General features: G+C 43.8%; 1 protein-coding gene across 1 annotated transcript; it reads right to left on the reverse strand.

The window, feature by feature from the left end:
• Positions 1 to 361: 361 nt before the first annotated feature.
• On the reverse strand, positions 362 to 26,101 carry MYD88 (MYD88 innate immune signal transduction adaptor). Its single transcript, XM_075587929.1, has 6 exons — positions 25,988 to 26,101; positions 20,053 to 20,523; positions 15,239 to 15,355; positions 11,826 to 12,006; positions 8,886 to 8,977; positions 362 to 3,423 (listed from the first exon to the last, which is right to left on the reverse strand). Exons 2-6 carry the CDS (start codon positions 20,366 to 20,368, stop codon positions 3,269 to 3,271), a joined length of 861 nt encoding a protein of 286 aa, XP_075444044.1. The 5' UTR covers positions 20,369 to 20,523; positions 25,988 to 26,101; the 3' UTR covers positions 362 to 3,268.

Raw genomic sequence — 26,101 nt, forward strand, 5'->3', positions numbered from 1 at the left:
CCAGAATCCCTGGCTACAGCTGAAGCAGTGTGTGATTCTTAAGTATAGCAAGTTTGTGGACCTGTCTGAGGAATGTAATTATACCCATAAGTGTTCTTTATCATTACAAATGCCAAATAATAAAAAAACGAAAAATGTTCCTTACACGTAGATAACATACGGAATTACAAAGTGCAACTAGATGTTGACTCTGTGAATGGCCTCAAAATAAACCAGATTGGAGAGGGAGAGAGAGAAGGAGAGAGGAGAGAGAGAGAGATTAGACATACTGTAAGTAATAATGTCTCTGAGACAATAGAAAAAGGCATTGAATAAGCGATTAAATAAGATATTGCATACATCGCAGAGACGTCACAGATAATCAAGTTTTCTTATTTATTGTAAGAAATGTACAAACATAAAAATATGCTGGATACATTCATTCCAGAGGTGAACTTTTTTTAAATGTGTTTATGAAAACTAAAAGAACAGTGACTTACACTTGGCTGTTACAGTAGTTCTCTGTGTGCACTTTATCATCATACCGATGTTACGTTATTGCATCTGTTAACGCATGCGTTAAGGAGAACAAACACTCATTGCTTATGTGTTACCATTGTTTCCAATGGTGATGCGATAACATGTGTGGTAATTATCGCACCAGCGTTAACGCTGCAACATGTGCATTAACGTCTGCTTCATCTGTACATCCTACTGTTGCATGCAGTGTCTCCTTCCACAAAACAGAACATTTACACCATTTAGAAGAAATACAAACATCTGTCTTTTATATATTAAAAACAATAGGCAGGTACTTTGATAACAAGAATATTGATGCATTCTTACTACATGTGGTCCACCCTGCCTTTTGAAAATTAAATTGATAGAGGACAATATGTTTTGTTTGTTTCATTTTCTAGTTAGGTGAAGTGTTAAGTAACACTTCTGGGTATTTCTTTTTTTCTAGTACCGCAGCACCACCCTATGCAATGTTTCTACCCCCGATTACTACATCTCAGCTTGCAGAACCGTACGGGGCTTATTCAAGTAGCTCCAAAGCTATTCTCTTCCCATTCTCCATTGCAAATCACTTCTTCTAAACCTCTTCTCTTAACAGCCAATCCCCCCTGGATTGTATGTGCTTTAGAAGCGGTATGACCTGAGCTGGTGCTAACTCTAATGCGAGTCTGATTTATGTGTTTTGCTCTCTCAGCCAAATTCATATTTCAGGCTCTGGATGTAACTCGCAATACCAATCTCGCCAGCCTTTAGGTGGTGTTAAAAAATAAATTAAAAAATGCAAGTTTTTAGAAGTGGTTTGCTTAACGGAGCCACAAGAATAGCAGTTGTGGGCAAGAAATGCAAGTTTGATGATTTTTAGACAAACCGATTGTCATTGCAAGAGTGAAACCACTTCTAAAAAAGCTGTTTAGACGTTGTTTGTACATGCGACAGTGGCTTACAGAATAGCAAAGGATGCCAATCCGCTTCTAAAATGCACTTTAGAAGTGGTTTATCACACTATGGAGCTACTAGAATAGGCCCCTACGTGTTTTTGTAGTGCCAGATCAAGGGAATAACAGTAATTGGCAAAGTGCAGATGATTCATATATTAAACTCACTGATTTTATATGCAGACTACTTCCTTCCCTTCCTTGAAACACATGAGCTAGAAAACAAAGGAGGGCTAATCACAGAACACAAGTCAGTTAGAAAATGTATCTTTCTATTTACAGTACAGGCTTTTCCCACCTCACCTTCTAGAAATGTGTTTTATTTCTAGTAAGAGTTCCATAGAATGTGGACAGGATCTGGACATATGGAAAGTAAACTAACTTTTGGTGTGATTTACTTTACAGTGCTAAGGATAAAGGCAACTTATGACCCATGTGAATGCCAAGCACACCTTTCAAGAATACAAAAAAATGTGAGGAGAGGCACTTTGAAAGCGATGTAGAAATGGTTGTGCAGAAGTTTGAGTGATGAAATAAAAAAGTTGTTTTTATGACATGGGAATCCCTGTAGTATGATGGCATATCTTCATTCAATAAAAAATAGCCCTTTCATACATCACATTATAAACCAGGGGTGGCCAACTCCAGTCGTCAAGGGCCACGTGTTCAGGATATCCCCGCTTCAGCACAGGTATGTGCTGCAGCGGGGATATCCGGAACATCTGGCCTATTGGCGGTTATTGAGGACTGGGGTTGGCCACCCCTGTTATAAACAACAGTAAACCACAGTAGTCCCAAGAAAGATGGAGCGATGCAGCCAACATGTGAGACTACCTTAAAACATGGCAGGCAAAGGAGACTGCGTTGAATGTTCACGCAATGCACAAGATAGGGCCTCGGTCTCCCTCACATCTCACCTTACTATAAGCAGCTTTGACAAAGTTTAAGAATATTGTTGAGCTATTGATCATTATCACACAATGAAATAAAATAACAAACAAAAGTAAATGCAACATTAAAAAGTAAAATTGTCATTCCAAAATGTATGTTATCACCTGAACGGCAGAAAGGCCGGTAATAATGCACTGTATTACTAACCCCTCTGGAACTTAACAGGTTGCAAAACAATTTTTGATGTTACGATAAAAAACAAAAAAGAAATATCTAATGTTTATGAGAACTTCTCCTGATTGTGCCATTTGGCAAATGTAGTTAAATAACCATAAAATCAAATCTCTTTCCCAGCGTGTATGACCGAAAGGCCAATTTCCCCCAGAAACCATATTGGACAGTAAAAATGATATAAAAGCAGTGATTTCCAACAGGGGGGGTTGAGAACCCCTGGGGATACGTAAAAGGTGTTCCCAAGAGTTTAGGCCCAAACAAAAAACAGAAATGGCGCATCCCAGACAGTATAGTGTGTTCCTGAGCTTGTTTTGGAACTGCGCAAGTCCCCAAACTGCGCCTTAATGTGGGTGGTATAGCGGTTAACTACAGCAAGAGCTTCCAAATTATCTCCCCACAATGCTTTGCATACACAGCAGCAAGGTGTCGTGGGGCGTGACTTTGGAAGCTCACGCAGTAATTCACAGCTAAACCCCCCACCCCCCCATGCTGTCTGCACACACGGAGGGGCAGTTTGGGGCCCTCTTCCCAGCCCCCGTCCCCTCAAGTTCAGGACATTATACTGCCTGGGATCAAACAGTTTTATTAGCAATAGTCTTTTGCGCAGGTAATAAGATTGATTAGTGGTTCGCAGAAGTAATGGTTTCTAGCAGGGGGAACACTGATATAAAGCCTCCTATCTGCCTGTGCCTCTGTAAGGGGATCTCTTTCTAGGAGTTTAGCAGAGCCTTGGCAAGTCTGTTCCAAAACCAGATTTTAGTGCACTGGTTTGTATAGTCGCACACGGTAATGAACCGCAGAATGCTTGGATAATCTCTCTTCATGGATTTGTATTTCACTGGAATCAAGCGTTTCTGCCGAGCACCTGCAGGAAAAGAAAAGTATTGACACATTTACATAAAAGGGGAAAAAAGGTCTATTTATACATAGCTTTATACATATATGACCACATACATATAGTAATGTGTATATATAATATATACAAGTCTAGTGGTGAAACTGGCTAAAGTAGTATTGTGACAGGTTCAAAAACTAGAAATGTATTAAACATTCACAAAGCTCTGAACATTTTTTTATATTTAATTATATAAAATATATTGGCTTGCAGATTAGAGCAATAGATATTGCACCAGCTGTTCTTTACTGTAAGGGCAGTGAAAATGTGCCGCCTGCTACCCTTGTATAGACTATGATGGCAGATACGGTTTAGATCAGGGCTGCACAACACGCGGCCCGCGGGCCGCCTGGCCTCTCTGTGTGGCCCTCGATGAGATTTAAAAAAAAAAAAAAAAAAACTTTGAAAAAAAAAAAAACTTTGAAAAAAAAAAAAAACTTTGAAAAAAACAAAATGGCGGCGATTCCCCGCGGTCCCGGCGCGAATCCGCAGGGCCCGCTCCCGCTCCTTGCTCCCTCCCACCACCCCCACCCCCCGCTCGCAACGTGGGACGGAGGGGGAAGTCACAGCCAGCTGAGCTCTTCTGCGGCCGCTCCCCCCCACCACCCCCACCCCCCGCTCGCAACGTGGGACGGAGGGGGAAGTCACAGCCAGCTGAGCTCTTCTGCGGCCGCTCCCCCCCCCTGATCCGAACTTGGATATGTGCAGGGGGGTGAGGTGAGGTGAGGTGCATTGAGGTGAGGTGCAGGGGGGTGAGGTGAGGTGCAGGGGGGTGATGTGAGGTGCAGGGGGTGAGGTGCAGGGGTGATTGGAGGTTCAGGGGGGTGATTGGAGGTGCAGGGGATGTGATGTGCAGGAGAGGGGGGGTGATGTACAGGAGGGGTGATGTGAGGTGCAGGGGGTGAGGTGCAGGGGTGATTGGAGGTGCAGGGGGGTGATTGGAGGTGCAGGGGGGTGATTGGAGGTGCAGGGGGGTGATTGGAGGTGCAGGGGGGTGATTGGAGGTGCAGGGGGGTGATTGGAGGTGCAGGGGGGTGAGGTGCAGGGGATGTGATGTGCAGGCGGGGTGATGTGAGGTGCAGGGGTGATTGGAGGTGCAGGGGGGTGATTGGAGGTGCAGGGGATGTTATGTGCAGGAGGGGGGGTGATGTGCAGGAGGAGTGATGTGAGGTGCAGGGGGTGAGGTGCAGGGGTGATTGGAGGTGCAGGCTGATTGGAGGTGCAGGGGGGTGATTGGCAGTGCAGGAGTTGATTGGAGGTGCAGGAGGGTGATTGGAGGTGCAGGGGGGTGATTGGAGGTGCAGGGGGGTGATTGGAGGTGCAGGGGGGTGATTGGAGGTGCAGGGGGGTGATTGGAGGTGCAGGGGGTGATTGGAGGTGCAGGGGGGTGAGGTGCAGGGGATGTGATGTGCAGGAGGGGGGGGGGGGTAATTGTGCAGGAGGAGTGATGTGAGGTGCAGGGGGTGAGGTGCAGGGGGTGAGGTGCAGGGGTGATTGGAGGTGCAGGGTGATTGGAGGTGCAGGGGGGTGATTGGAGGTGCAGGAGTTGATTGGAGGTGCAGGGGGGTGATTGGAGGTGCAGGGGGGTGATTGGAGGTGCAGGGGGTGATTGGAGGTGCAGGGGGGTGAGGTGCAGGGGATGTGATGTGCAGGAGGGGGGGTGATGTGCAGGAGGGGGGTGATGTGCAGGAGGGGTGATGTGAGGTGCAGGGGGTGAGGTGCAGGGGTGATTGGAGGTGCAGGGGGGTGAGGTGCAGGGGATGTGAGGTGCAGGAGGGGGGGTGATGTGCAGGAGGAGTGATGTGAGGTGCAGGGGTGATGTGAGGTGCAGGGGTGATGTGAGGTGCAGGGGTGATGTGAGGTGCAGGGGTGATGTGAGGTGCAGGGGTGATGTGAGGTGCAGGGGATGATAGGAGGTGCAGGGGGTGAGGTGCAGGGGATGTGATGTGCAGGAGGGGGGAGGTGAGGTGCAGGGGGTGAGGTGCAGGGGATGTGATGTGCAGGAGGGGGGAGGTGAGGTGCAGGGGTGATTGGAGGTGCAGGCGTGTGATTTGAGGTGCAGGGGGGTGATTGGAGGTGCAGGGGGGTGATTGGAGGTGCAGGGGGGTGAGGTGCAGGGGATGTGATGTGCAGGAGGGGGGAGGTGATGTGCAGGAGGGGTGATGTGAGGTGCAGGGGTGATTGGAGGTGCAGGGGTGATTGGAGGTGCAAGGGGAGAGAGTGATCTGAGGTGCAGGGGGGGAGAGTGATGTGAGGTGCAGGGGGGGAGAGTGATGTGAGGTGCAGGGGGAGGAGAGTGATGTGAGGTGCAAGCGGAGAGAGTGATGTGAGGTGCAAAGGGAGAGAGTGATGTGAGGTGCAAGGGGAGAGAGTGGTGTGTGGTGCAGGGGGGAAGAGTGGTGTGTGGTGCAGGGGGGGAGAGTGGTGTGAGGTGCAGGGGGGAGAGTGGTGTGAGGTGCATGGGGGAGAGTGGTGTGAGGTGCAGGGGGGAGAGTGGTGTGAGGTGCAGGGGGAAGAGTGGTGTGAGGTGCAGGGGGGAGAGTGGTGTGAGGTGCAGGGGGGGAGAGTGGTGTGAGGTGCAGGGGGGAGAGTGGTGTGAGGTGCAGGGGGGGAGAGTGGTGTGAGGTGCAGGGGGGGAGAGTGGTGTGAGGTGCAGGGGGGGAGAGTGATGTGTGGTGCAGGGGGGGAGAGTGATGTGAGGTGCAAGCGGAGAGAGTGATGTGAGGTGCAAAGGGAGAGAGTGATGTGAGGTGCAAGGGGAGAGAGTGATGTGATGTGCAAGGGGAGAGAGTGGTGTGTGGTGCAGGGGGGAAGAGTGGTGTGTGGTGCAGGGGGGGAGAGTGGTGTGAGGTGCAGGGGGGAGAGTGGTGTGAGGTGCAGGGGGGAGAGTGGTGTGAGGTGCAGGGGGGAGAGTGGTGTGAGGTGCAGGGGGAAGAGTGGTGTGAGGTGCAGGGGGGGAGAGTGGTGTGAGGTGCAGGGGGGAGAGTGGTGTGAGGTGCAGGGGGGAGAGTGGTGTGAGGTGCAGGGGGGGAGAGTGGTGTGAGGTGCAGGGGGGGAGAGTGGTGTGAGGTGCAGGGGGGGAGAAGGATGTGAGGTGCAGGGGGGTGGGATGTGTGTGGTGTGCAGGGGGGTATTGTGTGTTTGATGTGGAGAGGGAGTATTATGTGTGTGGGTGAGGGGGAGATGGGGGTCTGAGAGATAGATGGGGAGTATCGCAAAGGTTGATAGTGAGGGGTTCTGGGGGAGATATGAGGATAATGATGATGATGATGATGATTTTACCCGTGCGGCCCAATTTTTTTTTCCTTGGAGCAGTTCGGCCCTTCTCGCTTTACGAGTTGTGCAGGCCTGGTTTAGATTGTCTACTTCTCCCTCTACAAGAAGACGCGCAGTGCTCTGGGTCTGCAGATAGTGGGGTAGCTGACATTGACTTGAATGGCAGTTACCGCCATATCAGGCGCTATACCCTGCGTCGCGCTCTGAGGGCTCCCGGACGCAGTTCTATATTGTCATTATACAGTAGTTGGATACTGTCCGGAATTGTAGGAACTAGAGTATGTCATGTAAGTGGTGTTAAGGAAAGTTGCAGGACTCCTTAAATCGGACTATGTAATTTGTTTCCAAAGAACACAGGGGTTGCAAATTCACTACGAGAGATCACAGAGAAATGGTCAGGGAGAGGAAAGCAGAACATTACAACACGTAGATTTAAATCAAAGGTCCCGTTAATCCTTCCGTTTTGTGGGACAGTAAAGATGTTTTAGCCATTATCCCCACCGCTTACATAGCCCAGGGGGATGTCTCCTAAAGACGAACATAACATACAGGGGGTCATTTAATCAAGGTCTCCTGGCTGCAAAATTAGGGTAAACAAATCCTATTGATGTCAAAGAAAAAGTGTTCTTCCTTTGTAAATGTGACAAAGCTTTGTTTTAGCCTTAGTTTTGCAACCCTCAAAGGCTGATCACGGTGTGTGTGTACACGTACGTACATACACATACAGCTATTCATGATTTTGCTGGCGTGACTCTTGGTGCTTTTCCTGTGGACTGCATGACTTATTTTCACACATCCTGGAGCTATACTCCGCGGGACTGACTCCACTATTATCTCATGGCAGCTGAGTATCATTTTCTCTGCTGTTTGGAGCCATTATTTCCTATGGAACCCTTACTCTAGTCTGTTTCATTTGTGCAAAGGGTACTGGCTTTTTGTGACACTCTATAGCCATGTGTCCTACTTGCTTATGTGCAGTCACCACAGGCATTTAATGGATCCATGTTTTTTGACTTATTTATATTATTTATTGCTGTTCAGGGTTTGAGTATTTTTTATCCTTGTCTCCCCTGTGCCTCCCCCTTGGTTTAAGTTACTATTTTTCTTATGTACATTATTTTGTATATAGGTTTATTTATGTCATACCTTTCTTTATGCCCTTAGCTTAGTTATATGCTTTGCAGCTAGGGTTTTTTCCAGGGGAATGTTGAATTATTTAGCTTTTTATGTGTCGCTCTATATAGTTATTAGGCTTATTTTTTAGACACATTTTTTGCTTTTGGTTTATTTTTTAGCATTATTTATTTTTGTAATTTTTAGTCAGTCACAGTCCTTATGTATTTTTGCTGCCTTTAGTGTGTTTATGTTTTTAAATGTTAGTGTTCTTATTGTTCGCTATTAAAATCCATTCCTTTTCTACTCTGACTTTAGTTTCCTAGTCCTTTTGTATTACGTTATTAGTTATCTTGTGCTGTTTTTGGGGATTGTCTTAGTCTTTTGTGTGTTTAATAAATATATTTTATATATACATACATATACATACATATACACACACAAACAAAGACGGTCAACCAATTGTAGGACATTTTCAGTTAAAGCTGATAATGGAAACTGAGCATTATTTTCTGTCCTTTGCTTTTAAGTGGCGCTCCCTGTAACACACAGAGACAGAGCTATGCTACAACTAAAAAAACGGTATCACGCAGGCTTAAAAATAGATAGCCCCAATGGATGACTTTGCAGCATCCTATTGGCCCACCTGACACGTGACCTTTAAAACGCCATATTGTGTGCCCAGTGTTAAGTATCTCAGGAAACAGGGGGTCCCCGGAGCTGAAATAACACTGTTCAGCTCCGGAGACCCCCTGCTTCCCACCTTGGGTAATGTAATAAAATGAAACACACCCACTGTAGGCGTAAATGCCGCTTTAAATTCAGTGTCTCAGCAGGGCTGGGGATTGAGATAAATGGATGGTATGTGAGTGCTTTCAGTACCTATTACTTGTAGGGCAAACATCATTTTGTGCCTCATTATTTCAAGGAATGAAAAGTTACATTTGCCAGCATCCGATCCTAGTCAAAAATCAACATGGTTGTAGAATTGTGCATTTGAAGTGATATGTCTGTGTAATACTCATGTTGGCTGTTTAACGTACCTGGACAAAGGCTGAGAGCAAATTTGGTCTGAAAATCACATTCATTGCTATCCAGATAATCATCGGATATGATTACCACCATCTTTCTACACCTGGGGGGGGAAAAAATGAATTAAAAGATAGTCATCAACACCAAAATCAATGATCCAGCCAGCGTGTCACTTGCAAATTACAACACCCTACCCGTTTCACTAACTGTAGGATTAAGCAAACTTTCCCGTCTCAAAATGTTCTTTACTGTATCTCCTCCATTTCAATCCTATGTTGTAATAGAATAAAAAAGGATAGGCGGTGGAACAGAGCACTCATACCTAGCAGACATGTCAAATCGGGATAGTGGGGCAATCGCACTCGGAGGTGAAAGGAGCAATCCACCCCAATGTGTTTTGTTTTTTCTCATTTTTCTTTTTATTGATTTTCTAACATTGCTGGTAAACATGACAAATTTCAACACATCTTTACAATTTTCCATGTTTAAATTATACTTATATATTTTTTTCTTTTAAGTGAAAAGGTAGAAATCAGATGCGCAAACGTAACTCAAATACACAATTCTTAAATTAAATAATTAACTCACAGAAGGTACAGAACATAACTTTAGTCAGACGCATATTACAGACGTTCGGTTCAGATGTATGGTTCTCCTGTCTTGATACATGTTTAACCTGGTTCTTTTCTCCCTCTGTTTACCTCATCTAGGCCCTTGTGCAATTTGCCGCAAGAGACTCCAGGATGTGTGTGCAAGAGCCTGATATATTTGGTCTTTTTCACTCTGTGGTAGGGAGTCAATATAGGGTTCCCATTTTGTAAAGAAATTCTCAGTTTTTTGTTCCTTATTGGTCTCCGTTTCCATTTTATCTAAGGTCATTAGCGGAGTGGGAAATGTTTTAACTGTTTCCAAGTTTGGAGGGTCATACTTCACCCATTGCACCATTATAGACTTTCTTGCTGCCAGGAGTATAATTTCAGAAATCCTTGGGATTCCTGAGTCCCCATTAACTTCTTTCCACCCCTCCATGTTCTCAAATAAAACCAAATTGAGAGATATATATGGTCCCAAAAAATCAGATATACATGGCCATTCCCATAGGCAGTGTTTTAGATCCGCTTTAATAAGCAGACATTTCGGGCATTTATTTTGATCCTTTTCAATCTGTTTATATTGGATATCAAACGCATAATATGCTCTGTGTAGTCATTTAAATTGTAATTCCCTCCATGTCTCTGATATAATTATTTTCCTTGTTCTACCCAATCCTACTAGCAAAGAGTCAATCTCGGTTATTTCTGGGAAGTCCTTGTTCCACTTGGCTGCCACGGTCTTTATTTCGGATCCAATCATATAATTCAGAGATCGAATATGTAATATTATTTTCAGTCCTAAAGTACCTATCAAAAATGTTGTTTTCTAATATCTCTGTGTTGTTTTTTTTTAACAGGATTGGAACCAAGTGTCCTTCAAAGTTCAACTGCACTATTTTCAGCTCCGGAGACCCCACAAGTTCCAGAGACATTGTTGAAGTTAGCAGTATTAATTCCTGTTTTTATAGGGGATTTCAATGGCCATCCAATAGTAAGAAACCCTCGATGATGTTACAGCTGCCTATTTTGTTTGCCCTAAAGGACATTTAAACGTGGTAGCTTCACTGGTAAGTATTTTCGAGAACCGTAGGGTCCCTGGAGCTGAAAATAGTGCCACCTAGCTCAGGGGGACCACCGATTATCACCCAGAAAAAAACAAAAATGACTGTCGTATTATATATAGGTGGTGCTAGTTAACCAAATGGTTTCTGTCCACAACCGTGGAGTATACAAACTTTAATAAACACACAATATCCCAGCAAGCTCATGAACCCCAAAGCCCAATACAAACTTTGGGACACTGCACACAGATCTATCTTGTATTAAAATCGGGAATAAAATGGAAGTCTTCAATATCTTCATAATATAGCAGAGTATGCGGTTTCTCAAGGTTGCCAATAAATCAAAACTGAGAAAAATACTAAAAGACCAAACAGAAACTCTTGAATTCGGAAACACACAATACATTTAATGGTGTTTCACAGCAGCTTTGATGGTTTGCATTGTAAAATTTAGAATTATTTAACTATTTACAGTAAGCCAAACAAGTTAAAAGGAGTTACAGGTTTACAATCAGAAAATGTAATTTTAAAAGGGTGCAATTAGTCCCAAATTATTTTTGAGACACGTGGGGAAAGTTAATTACTCAAAATATTAAGCAATATATTTTTACAAATTATCAGTTAATTCTCTCCTGGAACTTGTATTATATACACTGGATCAAAGCAATGTCTTTACCAGGAAGATAATAGCAGCCTTTTTTGTTGTACACTTAGGTTGGGCAAACTCTAAGTTGTGAAGTCAGTTTTGTTTTACAGATTCAGTTCCATTTCTTTCCCCCCCTCACCCTCCCCCGAAAAAAGGCTTTCATATCTGGTTTAATCCGAACAAAACCTTCACTGTAGATCCCTTCTGTAGTTTTGTATTTTGGAAGTCTCCTGATAAAACAAATCATGATTCTTTTTTGGAAACGCTTACATATCTTTGTCTAAAACGGCTTTCTAATTGAGCCATGATTTCTGCATCTTTCTACTCTTCGTAGTTAATTAAAATCGAATCTAAACGCGTCTGTTCTTCTGGGATATTGGTTGCTGTGAGGTTCAGAGACAGCTTTTCATATATAATTGGAAAAGTCAAACATCTTAAAATTTACCAAACAAACATTAGAAGTATAAACGTGTTCAATGGCTGTTTTCATTTTATTGCAGATACATGTTGAACTACTGTAGGTTGATAAATAGAATGATGCCATTTTTCGTATGTAGGGATTTGTAGGGTTGTATAGCCCCAACCATCTACCTAGCCCTTCACTGTAGTAATAGATGTAAATAATTAGAAGAACAATTCCTTGAGCATTACCTTTTTTCTATAAGCTCACTGGTGATGGACCACAAACATGTTCCTGGAAGGACATCTCGATCAAAAACACACAGCTTCAGTTTATAATCTGTCTGTTCCAGCTGTCTGATCATCTCCTGCACAAACTCAATATCCCTGGGGCAGTAGCAGATGAAGGCATCAAACAGCTCGGGCATGCTTCCTGCAGGTGAATGGAGAAGACAAGCTTATTGCATCAAAATCTTTCACTGTATCCTCACCTAGGCCTAATAATGTGAACCCTGGAGTGGCTTCCGGCACCTACTACGAAGGCATGCATCTCCGGAAGCAGGGGGTCCCCGGAGCCGGAAATAAGGGGGTTTAGCTCCGGATAACACCTGCTTCAAACCAGTATTACCAAAAAAAAAACCCAGCATGGAATGCCGCTTTAAGATGATGGCTATTGCAATTGTTGCCAATCACAGTCCAACTCTGTACATTGCCATAACGTGCTCATTGGGATGTACAGATGTTGCAGACATTATTACCCTCGTCTACGCAAAATTATGCACAAAATAACGCCTTCTCCTTATCCATTGTTTTCAATAGTGTTGATGTAAAGCAACTAAAAAAGTAAATTATTTCCCCCCTAGGTATGAAGCAGGGGGTCTCCTGAGCGAACCCCGCTCCCTGAGATATTTACATTGGTAGGGGGTGCCCGTATCTCTTCTGTTTAAAGCTCCCGCATCACGCGTACCTTGTTAGGGCTATTACCGGCAACCTCTTCAGATGCCAAGAGGTAATGCTTCTTTAAATAAATCAGTGTTAATGCAATGCATGGCATTATCAGGAATAGTAACATCTGCATATCGCTTATCAAAATGTAACCTTACTAAGTTATAAATCCGAAGTGATAGCCAAGTAAACATGAGCATAATTAATAGACAATAATCCTAACTGTCTCAGATTTGGTACCGCTTTTCCATATATCAGTTGGCTCAATGTCACAAACTACAGCTTCAGCTTGGAGGGTTTTATACATTGTACAGATTGATTTGGGAAGGCACGAGATGACCTAACTTACCGTGTTGAAATGTAGAGCCTGGTAAATGGTGTCTTTTTATTGTTAAACACTATCCCTGATCATTATTCACTAAATTAGGGTGGTCCGATCTCAGTTCTCAAGGGCCAACAACAGACCATGTTTTCGAGGTACTGAATATCTAAGGAAGTTGCCCTAACGATTAAGGTTACATGTAATCAATTACTGAAATCCTTAAAACCTGTCCTGGCTTGTTGATGGCTTTTGCAGATTGAGGTTGGACCACCCTGCCCTGAACCAGTGGTTCTGAAACCCCTCCTAAGGGTCCACTGGCTACACCAAGTTTTAGGAATAATCAACACACCAATACAGGTGAATGTACCAAATGTGCCTATGAACACAATATTGAGTGGGTGCCTCAGAAACCAGGCCTGGCTCCGGGCCCCAAGTGGAGGTTTGAGAAACATTACCCTAAGCCAGGAGTGACCAACTCCAGTCCTCAAGGGCCATCCACAGGTCGAGTTTTAAGGATATCCCTGCTTCAGCACAGGTGGCTCAATCGAAGACTGAGCCACCAGTGCTAAGCAGGGATATCCTGAAAACTCGACCTGTTGATGGCCCTTGAGGACTGGAGTTGGCCACTCCTGTCCTAAGCTATACCATCATTTATAGTGAACATCTGACACGGACGGTCCTAACTATAACAAAAAACAAGAAGCAGGAACAATGCCCTATTATGCAAGTGCAGAGACACAAATAGCTCGACTTCCTTCTCATATTGCCAATATACTGGAAACAGTTGTAGCTATAAATAAGTGCATAGGGGCTAACAGCGATGTTATAGATACTGCAAATATCCATTTACTGAGCCAAAACATTGGCCTATTTACAATAACCCTAACTCCTGCTTTACACTGGAGGGCCTGTTGAGATATATTTTTACTGAATGACCCCATTATAAAACAAATAGTGTACTGTACTAGTTCACCAGGGGGTTTTATGGATGAGCATCGCCAGTACTACACATCATCTACTTAACTGAGGCACAAAGATATACACCTCACTTCTAATAATGAGAATATGTGATATACTGGAAACTGGTCCATTGTATCTATTACAGTACCTAGCGGGCTCACTTATACTAAGCAGCGCTAAGCCGTGCGCCATTTTACGGCACATTTGCTAAAATAGGCTAAAATGTGCCTTACCACTTAGCATCAATTAATATTTAAGGTAGAAGGTGCAAGTTAAATATATCCAGCTATAAAAATCAGTTCTAGCAGAAATTATATTTTGTCAATATTGAAAATAAGCACCAATGTTTGGTTTGGCCTTTCCACAAAAGCAGATGATTTTTTCCCCTCACTCCTATGGAAATGGATTTTAGTAACAATACTGGGAGAAAAGGAGCCAATCTTTCATCTCCCTAAAATCTTCAGATCTTGCTAAAATTTCACGTATCCATATTGATCAGTGAAAAAAAAAGTGTAATACAACGAGACACTAAAACAGTCCTCATCTACTTTGCATTAAAAAAAAACAACAACAAAAACACACACAATATCCTCTCACCAAGAAAATGTATTTAAAACAAGTTAATTAATTATGATTAATAATCATCAATAAGTCTTAATAATTCTACCAAAATCTGTATGGAAATAACAAGAGCTTGCTCCCTAATTTATCGTGCTATAATACGGGGCTCTGTTTATTTCTTTTGTACCAGAGAATAAATCCTACATATAATGATTAGGAAATTATTATTAGGAATGGAGCTGGAGTATTAATTACAAGAACTGCTGTGTCTACCAAATATCTTTATTTAGAATCAGACTTTAGTTTAGATATAAATTAGTTTTTTCTTTAAGGGTTTAAAGAGGCAATCCAAGCGTTTTACTTTCCTTTAATACAGAATTGTAACATGGGGTCTCTGGAGCTAAACCTCATTCATTTCAGCTCCAGGGACCCCTGCTTCTGGAGGTACTTACCTCCGTAGGGGGTGCCAGTAACCACAGGGTTCTCTATATGGCTGCTTTTCAAAGCTCCCGGGCCATGCAGGCCAATAGGAAACCGTGATGTCACCCGGTGCGGCTTTTTATTGGCCCATGTGACGAGGAAGCAAGGTATTCCCGGAAGCAGGGGGTCCCCAGAGCTGAAATCGATGGGGCTTAGTTCCGCAGACTCCCTGCTTCAATTGTATTAAAAAAAAAAACTGGCTTGGATTGCTCCTTTAAGCCCATTTTTACCTACCAAAAAACATCCAGTTATTGGAACGTTGGAAACAGTGTTCCCGGCAGTGTTAGGTGTTCCCATGCATATAGTTGCAAAGACAGGGGCGTCAACAAGACTGCTATTTTCTTAATGAATATAAAGGAACAAACCAATGCTAAAAAAGGCTAGGTTGTTTATTTACCAGTAGGATCGTCACTTATGGTAATTCCTGACTGACTGCTGTCCACAGTCTGATCCTGTATAGGAGGTGGTGAACTCAATTCCTTCTGTCTCTTCAGGTACTTTTCACAATCAGCTTCTAAAATAGAAAGAACACAAATTAGTGTCTCACACAGACTCTTAACGAGTTTGATATGGTCAAACATCCCTAAATTACATTTGCGTATTTTGTCTTTTTTTCCCCCCATTAGCCAATTCTCCGGCCCAAAAACGAAAAAAAAAAAATCCAGATTTTTCAAACGTATTTTTTTACTACGGTAACTTTGCAAACAAAATAATAAATAATTAAAAAAAAAAAAAATCAAAGAAACAAAGACAAACCACCTATTTTTGCAGGATATTCAAATGATGGCGATACATTTGTCCATCTCTAAAATGCATCACTATTTTCATGCAAAGATGCATACATAGGGTTTCTGTAAACTGCGGAACCTTTTGAAATGACTCAGGCATTTAGGTGGTTTTGTTTCACTACCCCTTCCTCATTATTGCTAAAGTTTTTCACACGCACTATTTTCCTCTTTGTTGAATCATGTTTTTGCTGCGTACATAAGCGTGGTATATCCGTTTGGTAAAAACTTATTTTATCTTACATTTAAATAACACAACAAAGACAAAGTTAACTGGAACCTCCAAGAAATATTAACGGGGCTCAAAAGCCATAATATATAAGCATAGCTCTAGAAAGTTACTGTAAAAGCTATGAAACGATCACGCGGTGCAGCACGTGCACTTTCACGATGGCAACAGAAGTGGGGCACCTTCCATCTTCGCTTCTGGCATCCAGGCACGGTCATGTGACCATTTCCAGACTATGTTGCCCCCCCCTCCCGGAGCAGGGGCAGCCTGCAAAACGGGCACCAGAGGGGGGGGGGGGGCGGGCGGCGCTATGCACAGCTGAACAGACAGGGTAGCTGCCTCCCTCCCCGTAGCCGCCTCCTTTCCCTCCTCATTGGCTGACTGCTGCACCACGTGACGCGTCAGCGCTTCTGATCACAAGAAGCTTGCAGCATCGGCCGGCTGACGCGTCACAGCACGCAGCCAGCCACGTCTGAAGGAGCACATGCCGCCGACCGCCGGACGCAGCAGGACCAAAGCCTCTGCGTCCGGTGGCGCACGCGACAGCGGGCCACCAGCTCCTTTCCTCCAGTCTGAAGGTCCCCGCTGGCTCCTTCAGACATGGCTGACTGCGTGCTGTGACGCGTCAGCCGGCCGATGCTGCCAGCTTCTTGTGATCAGAAGCGCTGACGCGTCACGTGGTGCAGCAGTCAGCCAATGAGGAGGGAAGGGAGGCGGCTACGGGGAGGGAGGCAGCTACCCTTTCTGTGCAGCCGTGCATAGCACAGCCCCCCCCCCTCCTCTGGTGCCCGTTTTGCAGGCTGCCCCTGCTCCGGGAGGGGGGGGAGAGGGACTGACGGGGGGGGGGGGGGGGGAGAGGGACTGACGGGGGGGGGAAAGGGACTGACTGGGGGGAGAGGGACCAACAGGTTGGGGGGGGGCTATAATTGCTTCTATAAAATGATATTTTGTATTGGATTACGCTATGGGTGTCCGTTTTCTCTTTACCCTGATTGGTGAATTTCCCTGAGTGACACCGTATGCTATCATATCTGACTGAAGTTCCAGCATTTCACACACCAGAGTCAAGCCCACTGCCACTGATCTCTGATTGATACCACGCGAGTCTCCATTTGAGCAAGTGTTTAGAACACATCACTGCTATAAACTTTATTTGCACTATGTTCCATTTATTTTTTATTGCACATTGAACCTGCGCTCCCCTACACCTGGAGGAAATCAACGTTTGAAGTGGATCCGACAGACCATCCACTTAAAGGGTTTTGAGCTGCAATTTTCATTCTTTGTTTCACAAAATTTTAGTCACTATATGAGTACACATTTTGCACTTTAAAGTTGTTATGGTATATTCCCAAATTGACAGCACTATCATATGCCCTTTATCACTGCGCCGACCTTTTGCACTTTGTTTTCTCAATTCATGGTAATTGTTGTGAGACAGACTAGTGGAAGCGCTAGAAGTAGGTTTTATTGATTATTCCGTGTTCTCATTATGTGATATTAACACAATTTATTTATTTTGATATTAGTGGAGTAGAGTGCATCAAGGGGGATCTTTCTTTCCGCCCTAAAATTCACTCCTCATCCCAGGCAGCACCACTCCAGTTAGTTTACATCCTCAGCTGAGCAGGATCCATCCTCCCCTTCCCTCGCCCATGCTATTCACATTCATTACCAAAGAAAAACCTAGAAAGTAAAACCAGTTCAGATATTAATAGAAAGACATTAGTACAGCAGCTATCACATTCACAAAAAGTTCCACAAATACCTTATTTTACTTCAGTAGGTTTTTTTGCTGTTTGAGAGCTTTAAAACTCTAAGGGACATACTTTCTAAGCAGTGCTATACCATACGTCACCTACCAGCGCGGTGCATGAATAGCCTAGAAGTTGTTTTATAGCATAGCACTGCTTTGCCATACTGTATGGACAGTATGTGCTATATGTGCTATATGTACAGGCCTCAACCCCTCCTCACTGACAATGTTATGCCCTAGGACAGGGGTGCGCAAACCTTTCCCCCAGCGCCCTCCTGCCTGCTCTCCTCCCCTGCTTGCTCCCCCCCCACCGGCATCAAATGACGCCGCGGTATCATGTGACATCCCGTTGCCGAGACGTCACATGAACCCAGACGACGCCGAGTTACTATGGCGACACGTCGCTGAAGATAAGGTAGGAGAAGTTACAGAGGCCTCGCGCGGACCCCCCCCCCCCCCCCGGGCATTTAGTTTAAAAGCCTTGGGGGGGAGAGGCGCTAGATCTCTGTAACCAGCCCAGCTCCGCATGGAAAATCTTGCGCCCCCCAGTTTGTGCACCCCTACCCTAGGTTAAAAGGAGACCGTTCTGAATCCACCCTTGATGCTACTTTTGAAAAACAAGCCATTGGAGAAAAGGAAAGACATTCTTGCAAAAAGTTTCGTGGTTCTAAAAACAAAAGAAAGTGTCTGGACCAGGGGTGGGCAACTCCAGTCCTGAATGGCCACCAACAGGTCAGGTTTTCAGGATAATCCTGCTCCAGCAGAGGTAGTGCAGTCATTGACTGAGCGGCAGTTTCAGAGCACCACACAGCCTCCTCTAATACTGATGAAGGGATATCGTGAAAGCCTCACCTGTTGGTGGCCTTGGGGACTGGGGTTGCCCATCCCTGCTGCAGACTAAGTTTACCTTTTCAGCGCCCCAGGTACGGAGGAATTCAGGCAACCATATATAAATATTTGTCTCAAAAGCAGAATCATTTACTGCAGCAACTCTGGGCAAGGCAAGTTACTGTTTATCGTGGCTAATTTAATCAGATATATGCATGTCCCCATCTCTGTCTCAGAACCACAGAGAGACACCAGATACAGATGTAGCCGGCGTTGGTGCATCCGCTGGCGCGCTTCGGCGGGAGCAATAGTGAGGTAGCCATGCCCCTTTTTCACGTGCGTCAGTTATTAAATGGCTTCTGTTCCCGCTGGCGCGTTGTGCGTGCCCCACTGCTACGCGCCAGCGGCAATAAAGGCAGCGACAGCTGCAAGCGAATCAAATCAATACGTAAAGGTGCAAACCAAGCAATATCCTACGTGTGTGTTTTTTTTTAATAAATCTGTTCTGTAGTATTAGATAATACTACCTTTTTTTTTTCATATTTAAATCTTAATGCCATTTTCAATGTGTTTTAATATACTGAGTAGCCTTTGACTTCTATAGCAGGCTTTAACACGCCGCCCTTCCCCCCACCATTGAAAGATCTTTCCTGTTTGTTATCATTTGTTGCCAATATTCCCAACAGTTTCAGCTGCAAACTGTAACAATAGATGGTTAATGTAGTAATATAAGAATACATTGTAGCTGCTGAGTTACACTGACTGAAGGATTGATTTGAAATTGAAAGGCGGCCATTTGGTGAACCGTGGGAAACAGAATTTCGCTGATCAATCACGGGAGAGCCAATCGATCGGCAGCTTAGGTAATTGAAGTGGCTTGGATTGCCTCTAAGTTAAATTTTTAAAGTAACTTTACTTTCCTTTATTTTAATTGCCACTTAAGCCATTGACATAAGCTCTCTCTAGTGCTAACTGGAACTGCTCCGTTCCCCCTTTCCTCTGAAAGCAGACGCTGCCTTTAAACATGCTACAAAGGTTCCTGACAAGAAGCCGTGCACGGGTTACTGTTACCCACAATGCATAGCTGGGCCAGCTAACAGAAAGAGGTTTACACTACTCCCCATGTATAAAATGTGTGCGTTTGAGACTTATGTTCCAAGAATCCTGTTAAGCAGTGTTCGAAGAGGCTTAACATTTATTTTTTTTAAAAAGTAAAAAATATGTGGTACTTTCCTTAAATATATATATATATATATATATATATATATATAGATAGATAGATAGAGATATATTATATATATATCTATCTCTCGTCAATATATATGCATATATATATATATTTTAATTCTAAAAGTATTTAACATGGTAGGAAACTGATTCTAAACCTATTTTGCTAATATATATTCAATGTTTATGCTTAGAAAGTAAAAAAAAGAGAGATACTTCCTCAAATAAGTTAATTTGTCTTTAAATAGAAAGCGGAACTTTTGTCAGTAAAAGTAGAAATAGCGCACGGAGGACGTAAACAAAACGAGTGGTTCTCCGAATCCCTCAGTCGTACCCTTAGATCCCTGGTTGAAAGAAATGGTTTACCCAGCTGGCAATGTACATACCTATATACTCTGCCAAGTCGGTAAGGATATCATTCCTCTCGATTTTCTTCAGCATTTCCAGCAGTCCCCCGACAGTCGCTCGGAAACACTTTCTCTGCCAGTCTTCCAGTAACGCCGAGGTCGAGCTGGCAGATTTCTCAAAATTCCTGATCTCCAAGTACTCGTAACCCATTTCCTCGGCCAACCGAGTCCAGTCGGAAGCCACCACAGTGACCGGGTTGAGGTACAGCGACAGCTTGGATCTCACGTTATAATTCAAGGCGACAAGTGGGATGGAGTTCATATCCACACCTTCTAGGCCCCCTCCGCATGCCATGGCCAGGGTGTGCTACCAGGAAGGGTCGAGCCTCTTCAACTCTCTACACGTAAGATGGGGTTCAAGCTCTTTTGATGCATGTGGATTTTCGGACACCTGCCCATCCAATTATTTTAGAAAAAGTTAATTTCTTGTATCCCACATGGTCCCTGGTTCTGAAATGAGAAGTCATATTTTCAATACAAATCATTAATTTACACAAATGCTTGTTAGCATGCTTTTTAACTTGTTTATTAATGACCTTGAGGTTGGCATCAATGACACTAAATTGTGTAAGATAATAGAATAAGAGCAGGATGTAACTTCTCTCAGAAGGACTTGGAGAGACTGGATACTTGGGCAGGATAATGTCAGGTGAGGTTTAATACAGATACATGTATGGTTATGCATTTGGGAAGGAAGAATAAACAGGCGACTTACAAATTAAATGGGGATACATTGGGGGAATCCTTGATGGAGAAGGATTTAGGGGTGCTTGTAGACAGCAGGCTTAGCAATAGTGCCCAAAGTCATGCAGTAGCAGCAAAGGCAAACAAGATCTTATCTTGCATTAAACGGGCAATGGGTGGAAGGGAAGTAAACATGATTATGCCCCTTTATAAAGCATTAGTAAGACCACACCTTGAATATGGAGTACAATTTTGGGCACTACTCCTTAGAAAATACATTCTCTAGTTCCATAGAGTGCAGAGAAGAGCCACCAAATTAATAAAGGGGATGGACAATCTAATTTATGAGGAGAGACTAGCTAAATTAACTTATTTACATTAAAAAAGAGGCGTCTAAGAGGGGATATGATAACAAATACAAAAATATTCAGGGACAATACAAGGAACTTTCAAAAGAACTATTCATCCCAAGGGCAGTACAAAGGACTTGGGGCCATCCCTTAAGGTTGGAGGAAAGGAGATTTCACCAGCAACAAAGGAAAGGGTTCTTTACAGTAAGGGCAGTTAAAATGTGGAATTCATTACCCATGGAGACTGTGATGGCAGATACAATAGATTTGTTCAGAAAAATGTTGGACATCTTTTTAGAAAGGAAAGGTATACCGGGATCTACCAAATAAGTATATATGGGAAGGATGTTGATCCAGGGAGTAATCTGATTGCCAATTCTTGGAGTCAGGAAGGAATTTATTTTCCCCTTATGAGATATCATTGCATGATATGACACTGGGGTTTTTTGTTTGCCTTCATCTGGATCAATAAGTAAGTATAGATATAGGATAAAGTATCTGTTGTCTAAATTTAGCATTGGTTGAACTTGATGGACGTACGTCTTTTTTCAACCTCATCTACTATGGAAGTATGTAGCAGGGCCAGACATAGGCTTTATGGGACCCAAGGCGGCAAGCTGGCAGCCCCTCCCCCCCACCACATGTTAAAAAGTTAAAGGGACTTGCCTTGATGAGCAGCCCTCCTCCGGCAGCTTCATGTAGCCATAAAAATCGCCGTCACGTTGCCATGGCAACGCGGCGTCATATGACGTTGTCACCATGGCAACGCGCCTCTACAGGAGGAGGCCCGCTCCGGAAAAGGTAAGACAGACACAGAGACACCCCCCTCTCTCTGCAGGTCCAGGGACCCCCACGCTCCCTCCTTTTGTTGGCGCCCGGATCCAACTTCCGACCAGACCCCCCCCTCCCGTCAGGTGAAAGTTGGATCTTGGCGCCGACAGGAAGGAGAAGAGCAGATGGAGCATGGAGCCCCCAAAAGGTGCGGGGCACCATAAGGCCGGCCCTGCAGTTGTTAGGTCAATTATAAAACTTAATCCACACACCTGGTTTATCAACAGACTGAAATATGTCACCATAAGTAAAATGAAAAACCTAGAAATTTACACCGATGAGATCTCTTCTTAAATCTTTAAACAAGCAGCTATGGTAATGGGTTTCCTTATTTGTACACAAAGCAATTAATCTGAAGCAGCGGTACAACCAATTAATACAACATTAAAATATAAAGTGAAATCATTTATGAGTCGAGCATTAAAATAGCAGATAATACATAAAGGAGAAGGAGCGGCTCAGTGAGTGAAGGCACTGACTCTGATAACAATGACACCGAGTTTGAATCAGGGGAACCTGGTTCAATTCCTGGTGTCAGCTGCTTGTGACCATGGGCAGTCACTATATCTCCCTGTGCCACAGGCACCAAAATCATAGATTGTGAGCTCTGCGGGGCAGACACATCTGTAAAAATTCCTGTGCAGTTGTGAAGCACTTTGAGTCCCCTTGAGAGAAAAGTGCTTTATGAATTAAAGTTGTTATTATTATTAATAATAATAATAATAAGATAAACCCTTTTTAACGTCTTCGCTTGGAAACTTTTCTATTTCTTAAATACCCTTGCACCTTTTCCTATTGTTTTATGTCTGAAGCACTTATTCCCACTGTGTGATAATATCATGTTATGTGTATTGCAAAGCGCAATGTACCTGGGTGGCACTATATAAAAAGAGCTACATACATAATTACATGTGCAGTGACCTCATCCTTCCCAGTCCTCACTGTGTCAATCCCAATCTTTCATTCAGGACTCCTGTCTTGTAAACACAATCTGCTCTTCAAGGTGTTTCAGGGGCCACACTTCATGTACAGTATTAGGCAACAAACAAAAAAACATTTATAATATACATATGTACATATAGACCAGGCCTGCACAACTCCAGTCCTCGAGGGCCGCAAACAGACCAGATTTTCAGGATATCCCTATTTCAGCACAGCTGGCTAAATTAATGGCTCAGTCATACTGAGCCACATAATTGTGCAAACAATGTCTTGTATATAATGTATACCCTTTTCACTTATGTAACCATGTATTATTTGTCATTTTAACTCTATGCCCAAGACATACAGGAAAACGAGAGGTAACTCTCAATGTATTACTTCCTAGTAAAACATTTTATATAAAAAAAAAGGAAGGACAAACTGTGCATACTGTATAAGGTTCCTCAAAACTATTTTACCACTAACGCAATTGTGTACGGATTCTAAAATCCTCCAAAGTGTGTAATTACCTTGGAATCATTAAACAATGTAGATGTGTGCTTGGTTGCGATACCCTTTAAGGGACCAAAAACCTAGAACCTACAACGTATCTAGAGTCAATTTTCTTCAAGCCACAAGAACTACAACAAAAAGGTGAAAATATTTATATTTGTCGAACAATTTTTAAAAAGTTCAAACCCCCATATAACCCATTACAACACACCACTCCCAGTAGCTTAGTTTGGGCCAGTGTAGGGCTGTCCCTTGTGCCTTTGCTGGGGCTCTGGATGGGCACTAGTTTGCAGCCTACTAGATGGCAGTGTGCCTGCGGATCTGCACTACTGGGACATCTCGTGAGTTCTCGGGCTGAAGAGGTGACACAGGGAACTTTATGCACTTCACTGCTTAGTGTGAACGAACGCTTGGCCACAGAGCACGCAAAAGAATGATGACAGCTGCCAATGCACTGTGTGATTCTGGGAAAAGTCACAAACCACATCCTCTATATTGAAGAAATGTGTTTTAAAGCCGGTCCCAAACCAAGCGAATAATTCTCTATATTATGAGAGATTATAAACGCTTTGGGTGGGGACTCATTTTTCACAAGGGTTATGGTCCGATCAGTCCCATCCAGTGATTAGTTTAATAATAGGCTTAATATAGCTGGTTGATCCATTAAAGCAGCAAACCCCCCTACACCTCTCACCCACGAAGCCTATGAGTGTAACAATATAATATTAGAATCTTGCCCCCTCAGCGTGTCGTGTGGTGTTTTTTTTTTTAATGTTTTGTTAGCATTAAAAGATAAAGTTCCTCATCTCTAGCTTCTGGGGTTACCATGGTAACCCTGAATCTGCGCTGGGCTCTGGAGAAAGCTTCATTTAAACCTTCCAGACACTTATTTTAAACATATCTCCAGAACAAAACATCAGCTAAAAATAAACTCAAAACAGCTTTGGAAAGGGCAAAAATTGATCTTTAAAAACACAAGAAAAAATAAATAAATAAAAAATAGGGTTTACCGTGGATCTCTACTTTAACCCTTTCGTAGCAGGTTAGCACAGGGTAGTGTAAGAAATTAATAATGCCACATACAACGGAAGAAGATCACACATCTAATGGTGAAGGTGTAGTCAGACAATGTATTGTGTATTAAGAATAAGACGAAAGTACGGTATTAGAGCACTCCAAAATAATTAGATAAGGAATTTGTCTTTAAATACCAGTACTCCCGATTCTTAAGGAATGAACTAGGAGGAAGGGGTACGCACTTTGGATTTGTTATTTTGAAGATTTTGTAACAATCAAGAACACCGTTGTTTCGGCTGACAAGGCAGCCCTTCACAAGGACATGGCCACGAGATAGGCTGCCGTGTCAGCCGAAACATCGGTCTAGCCATGTCCTCGAGGAAGGCTGCCGTGTCAGCCAAAATGTTGGTCAGGCCATGTCAACCGCAACGTCGGTCTGGCCACGTCCTCGAGAAAGGCTGTTGTGTTAGCCGAAACGTCGGTCGGCTTGATGGTTAAATAAATCTTCAAAATAGCAAATCCGAAGTGTCCACTCCTCCCTTTTATGTATATTGAGACGCACCGCCATACAACATCTCTGGGGACGGTATGGGACATTTGGTCACGGATGTTCACCGCCCCACTTCGCTGCAGACAAACCCACCACTGCAGCCGATTTGCGGCTAGAATCCCCGCCACCATCCACTTCTAAAGGTAAGTTTTATTACTGGTTAGGGTTGGGGGTTAATGTAACGTGTTTTAGCGGCTAGGGTAGGGTTTTTAGGGCAAGGGTTCAGGGTTGGGGGTTTACTTACTTTAGCGGCGGCAAAGTGGCCAGTGGTGGAGTGAGTCAGAATGAAGTGCTGGCGGCCATTTTGCCGCGGCAAAACACCACAACAAAATGTCATAGACCGTCTGGGCATGTATACCCTTCCTCGGCTGAAGATCGATCATTTAGTGGAAGTAGTAACCAACAAGTAGTTGATATGGTACAGGCTTTCGAACCTGTCGGGGTCCTTCATCAGGTGTGGCAGAAATACAGAATATTATATACGGTGTGTGTAAGAGGGATGTCTGGTAACAATGGAAGTTTAAAGGAAGTAGGAAATAAGAGAAGGTAGAAACGGGGAGCCCAGTGTGAAAATTAACAGTAGACACTGAAAAGGTTAGCTGCTGTATAATTTCTTGAAATTGAGTCTGTAAATGTACTTCATCCAATGGGTACTTACATGAGTGCAAATAGCTCTCTGCCCCACTCAAACTCAGCAATACTCCTTTATCTTACACATTACACAGTTGTGCAATCAGCAAAGCATAGTTGAAGCAAAACGCAAATTATATAGATACTAAAAACCACAAGTGGCTGAAAAGCAGCATGTCATTTTGTTATTAAGCCTGCTCCCTAACCATACTCAACTACTCCTCACCTGCTCCCTAACCATTCCCCTACTCACTCATTTGCTCCCTAACCATACAACTACACACTCACCTGCTCCCTAATCATACTCACTCATCTGCGCCCTAGCGATCTTAACCTGCTGCCCTGCTCCCTAACCACACACTCACTTACTGCCCTGCTCCCTAACCACACTCACTCACTCACTCACACACTCACTCACCTGCAGCTCAGGATCCTGTGATGAGGAAGCCTCACCCAGCACTAATATACAGTGAAGTGAAACTGTGCAGACCTGGTCTCAACCATTAATACAAGGAGGGGGGGGGGGGGCGAG

Source organism: Ascaphus truei, chromosome 2, assembly GCF_040206685.1.
Source record: "Ascaphus truei isolate aAscTru1 chromosome 2, aAscTru1.hap1, whole genome shotgun sequence".
Classification (NCBI taxonomy): Eukaryota; Metazoa; Chordata; class Amphibia; order Anura; family Ascaphidae; genus Ascaphus; species Ascaphus truei.

Bases quoted from the DNA above. Each gene is read 5' to 3' on its own strand.
- MYD88 (XM_075587929.1), bottom strand. From the start codon at position 20,368: ATGGCATGCGGAGGGGGCCTAGAAGGTGTGGATATGAACTCCATCCCA. The intron at 15,356-20,052 runs GTATGTACATTG...TTTCTATTTTAG, and splicing joins CGACTTGGCAGAGTATATAG to AAGCTGATTGTGAAAAGTAC. The intron at 3,424-8,885 runs GTACGTTAAACA...CTTTTCCTGCAG, and splicing joins TGCTCTCAGCCTTTGTCCAG to GTGCTCGGCAGAAACGCTTG.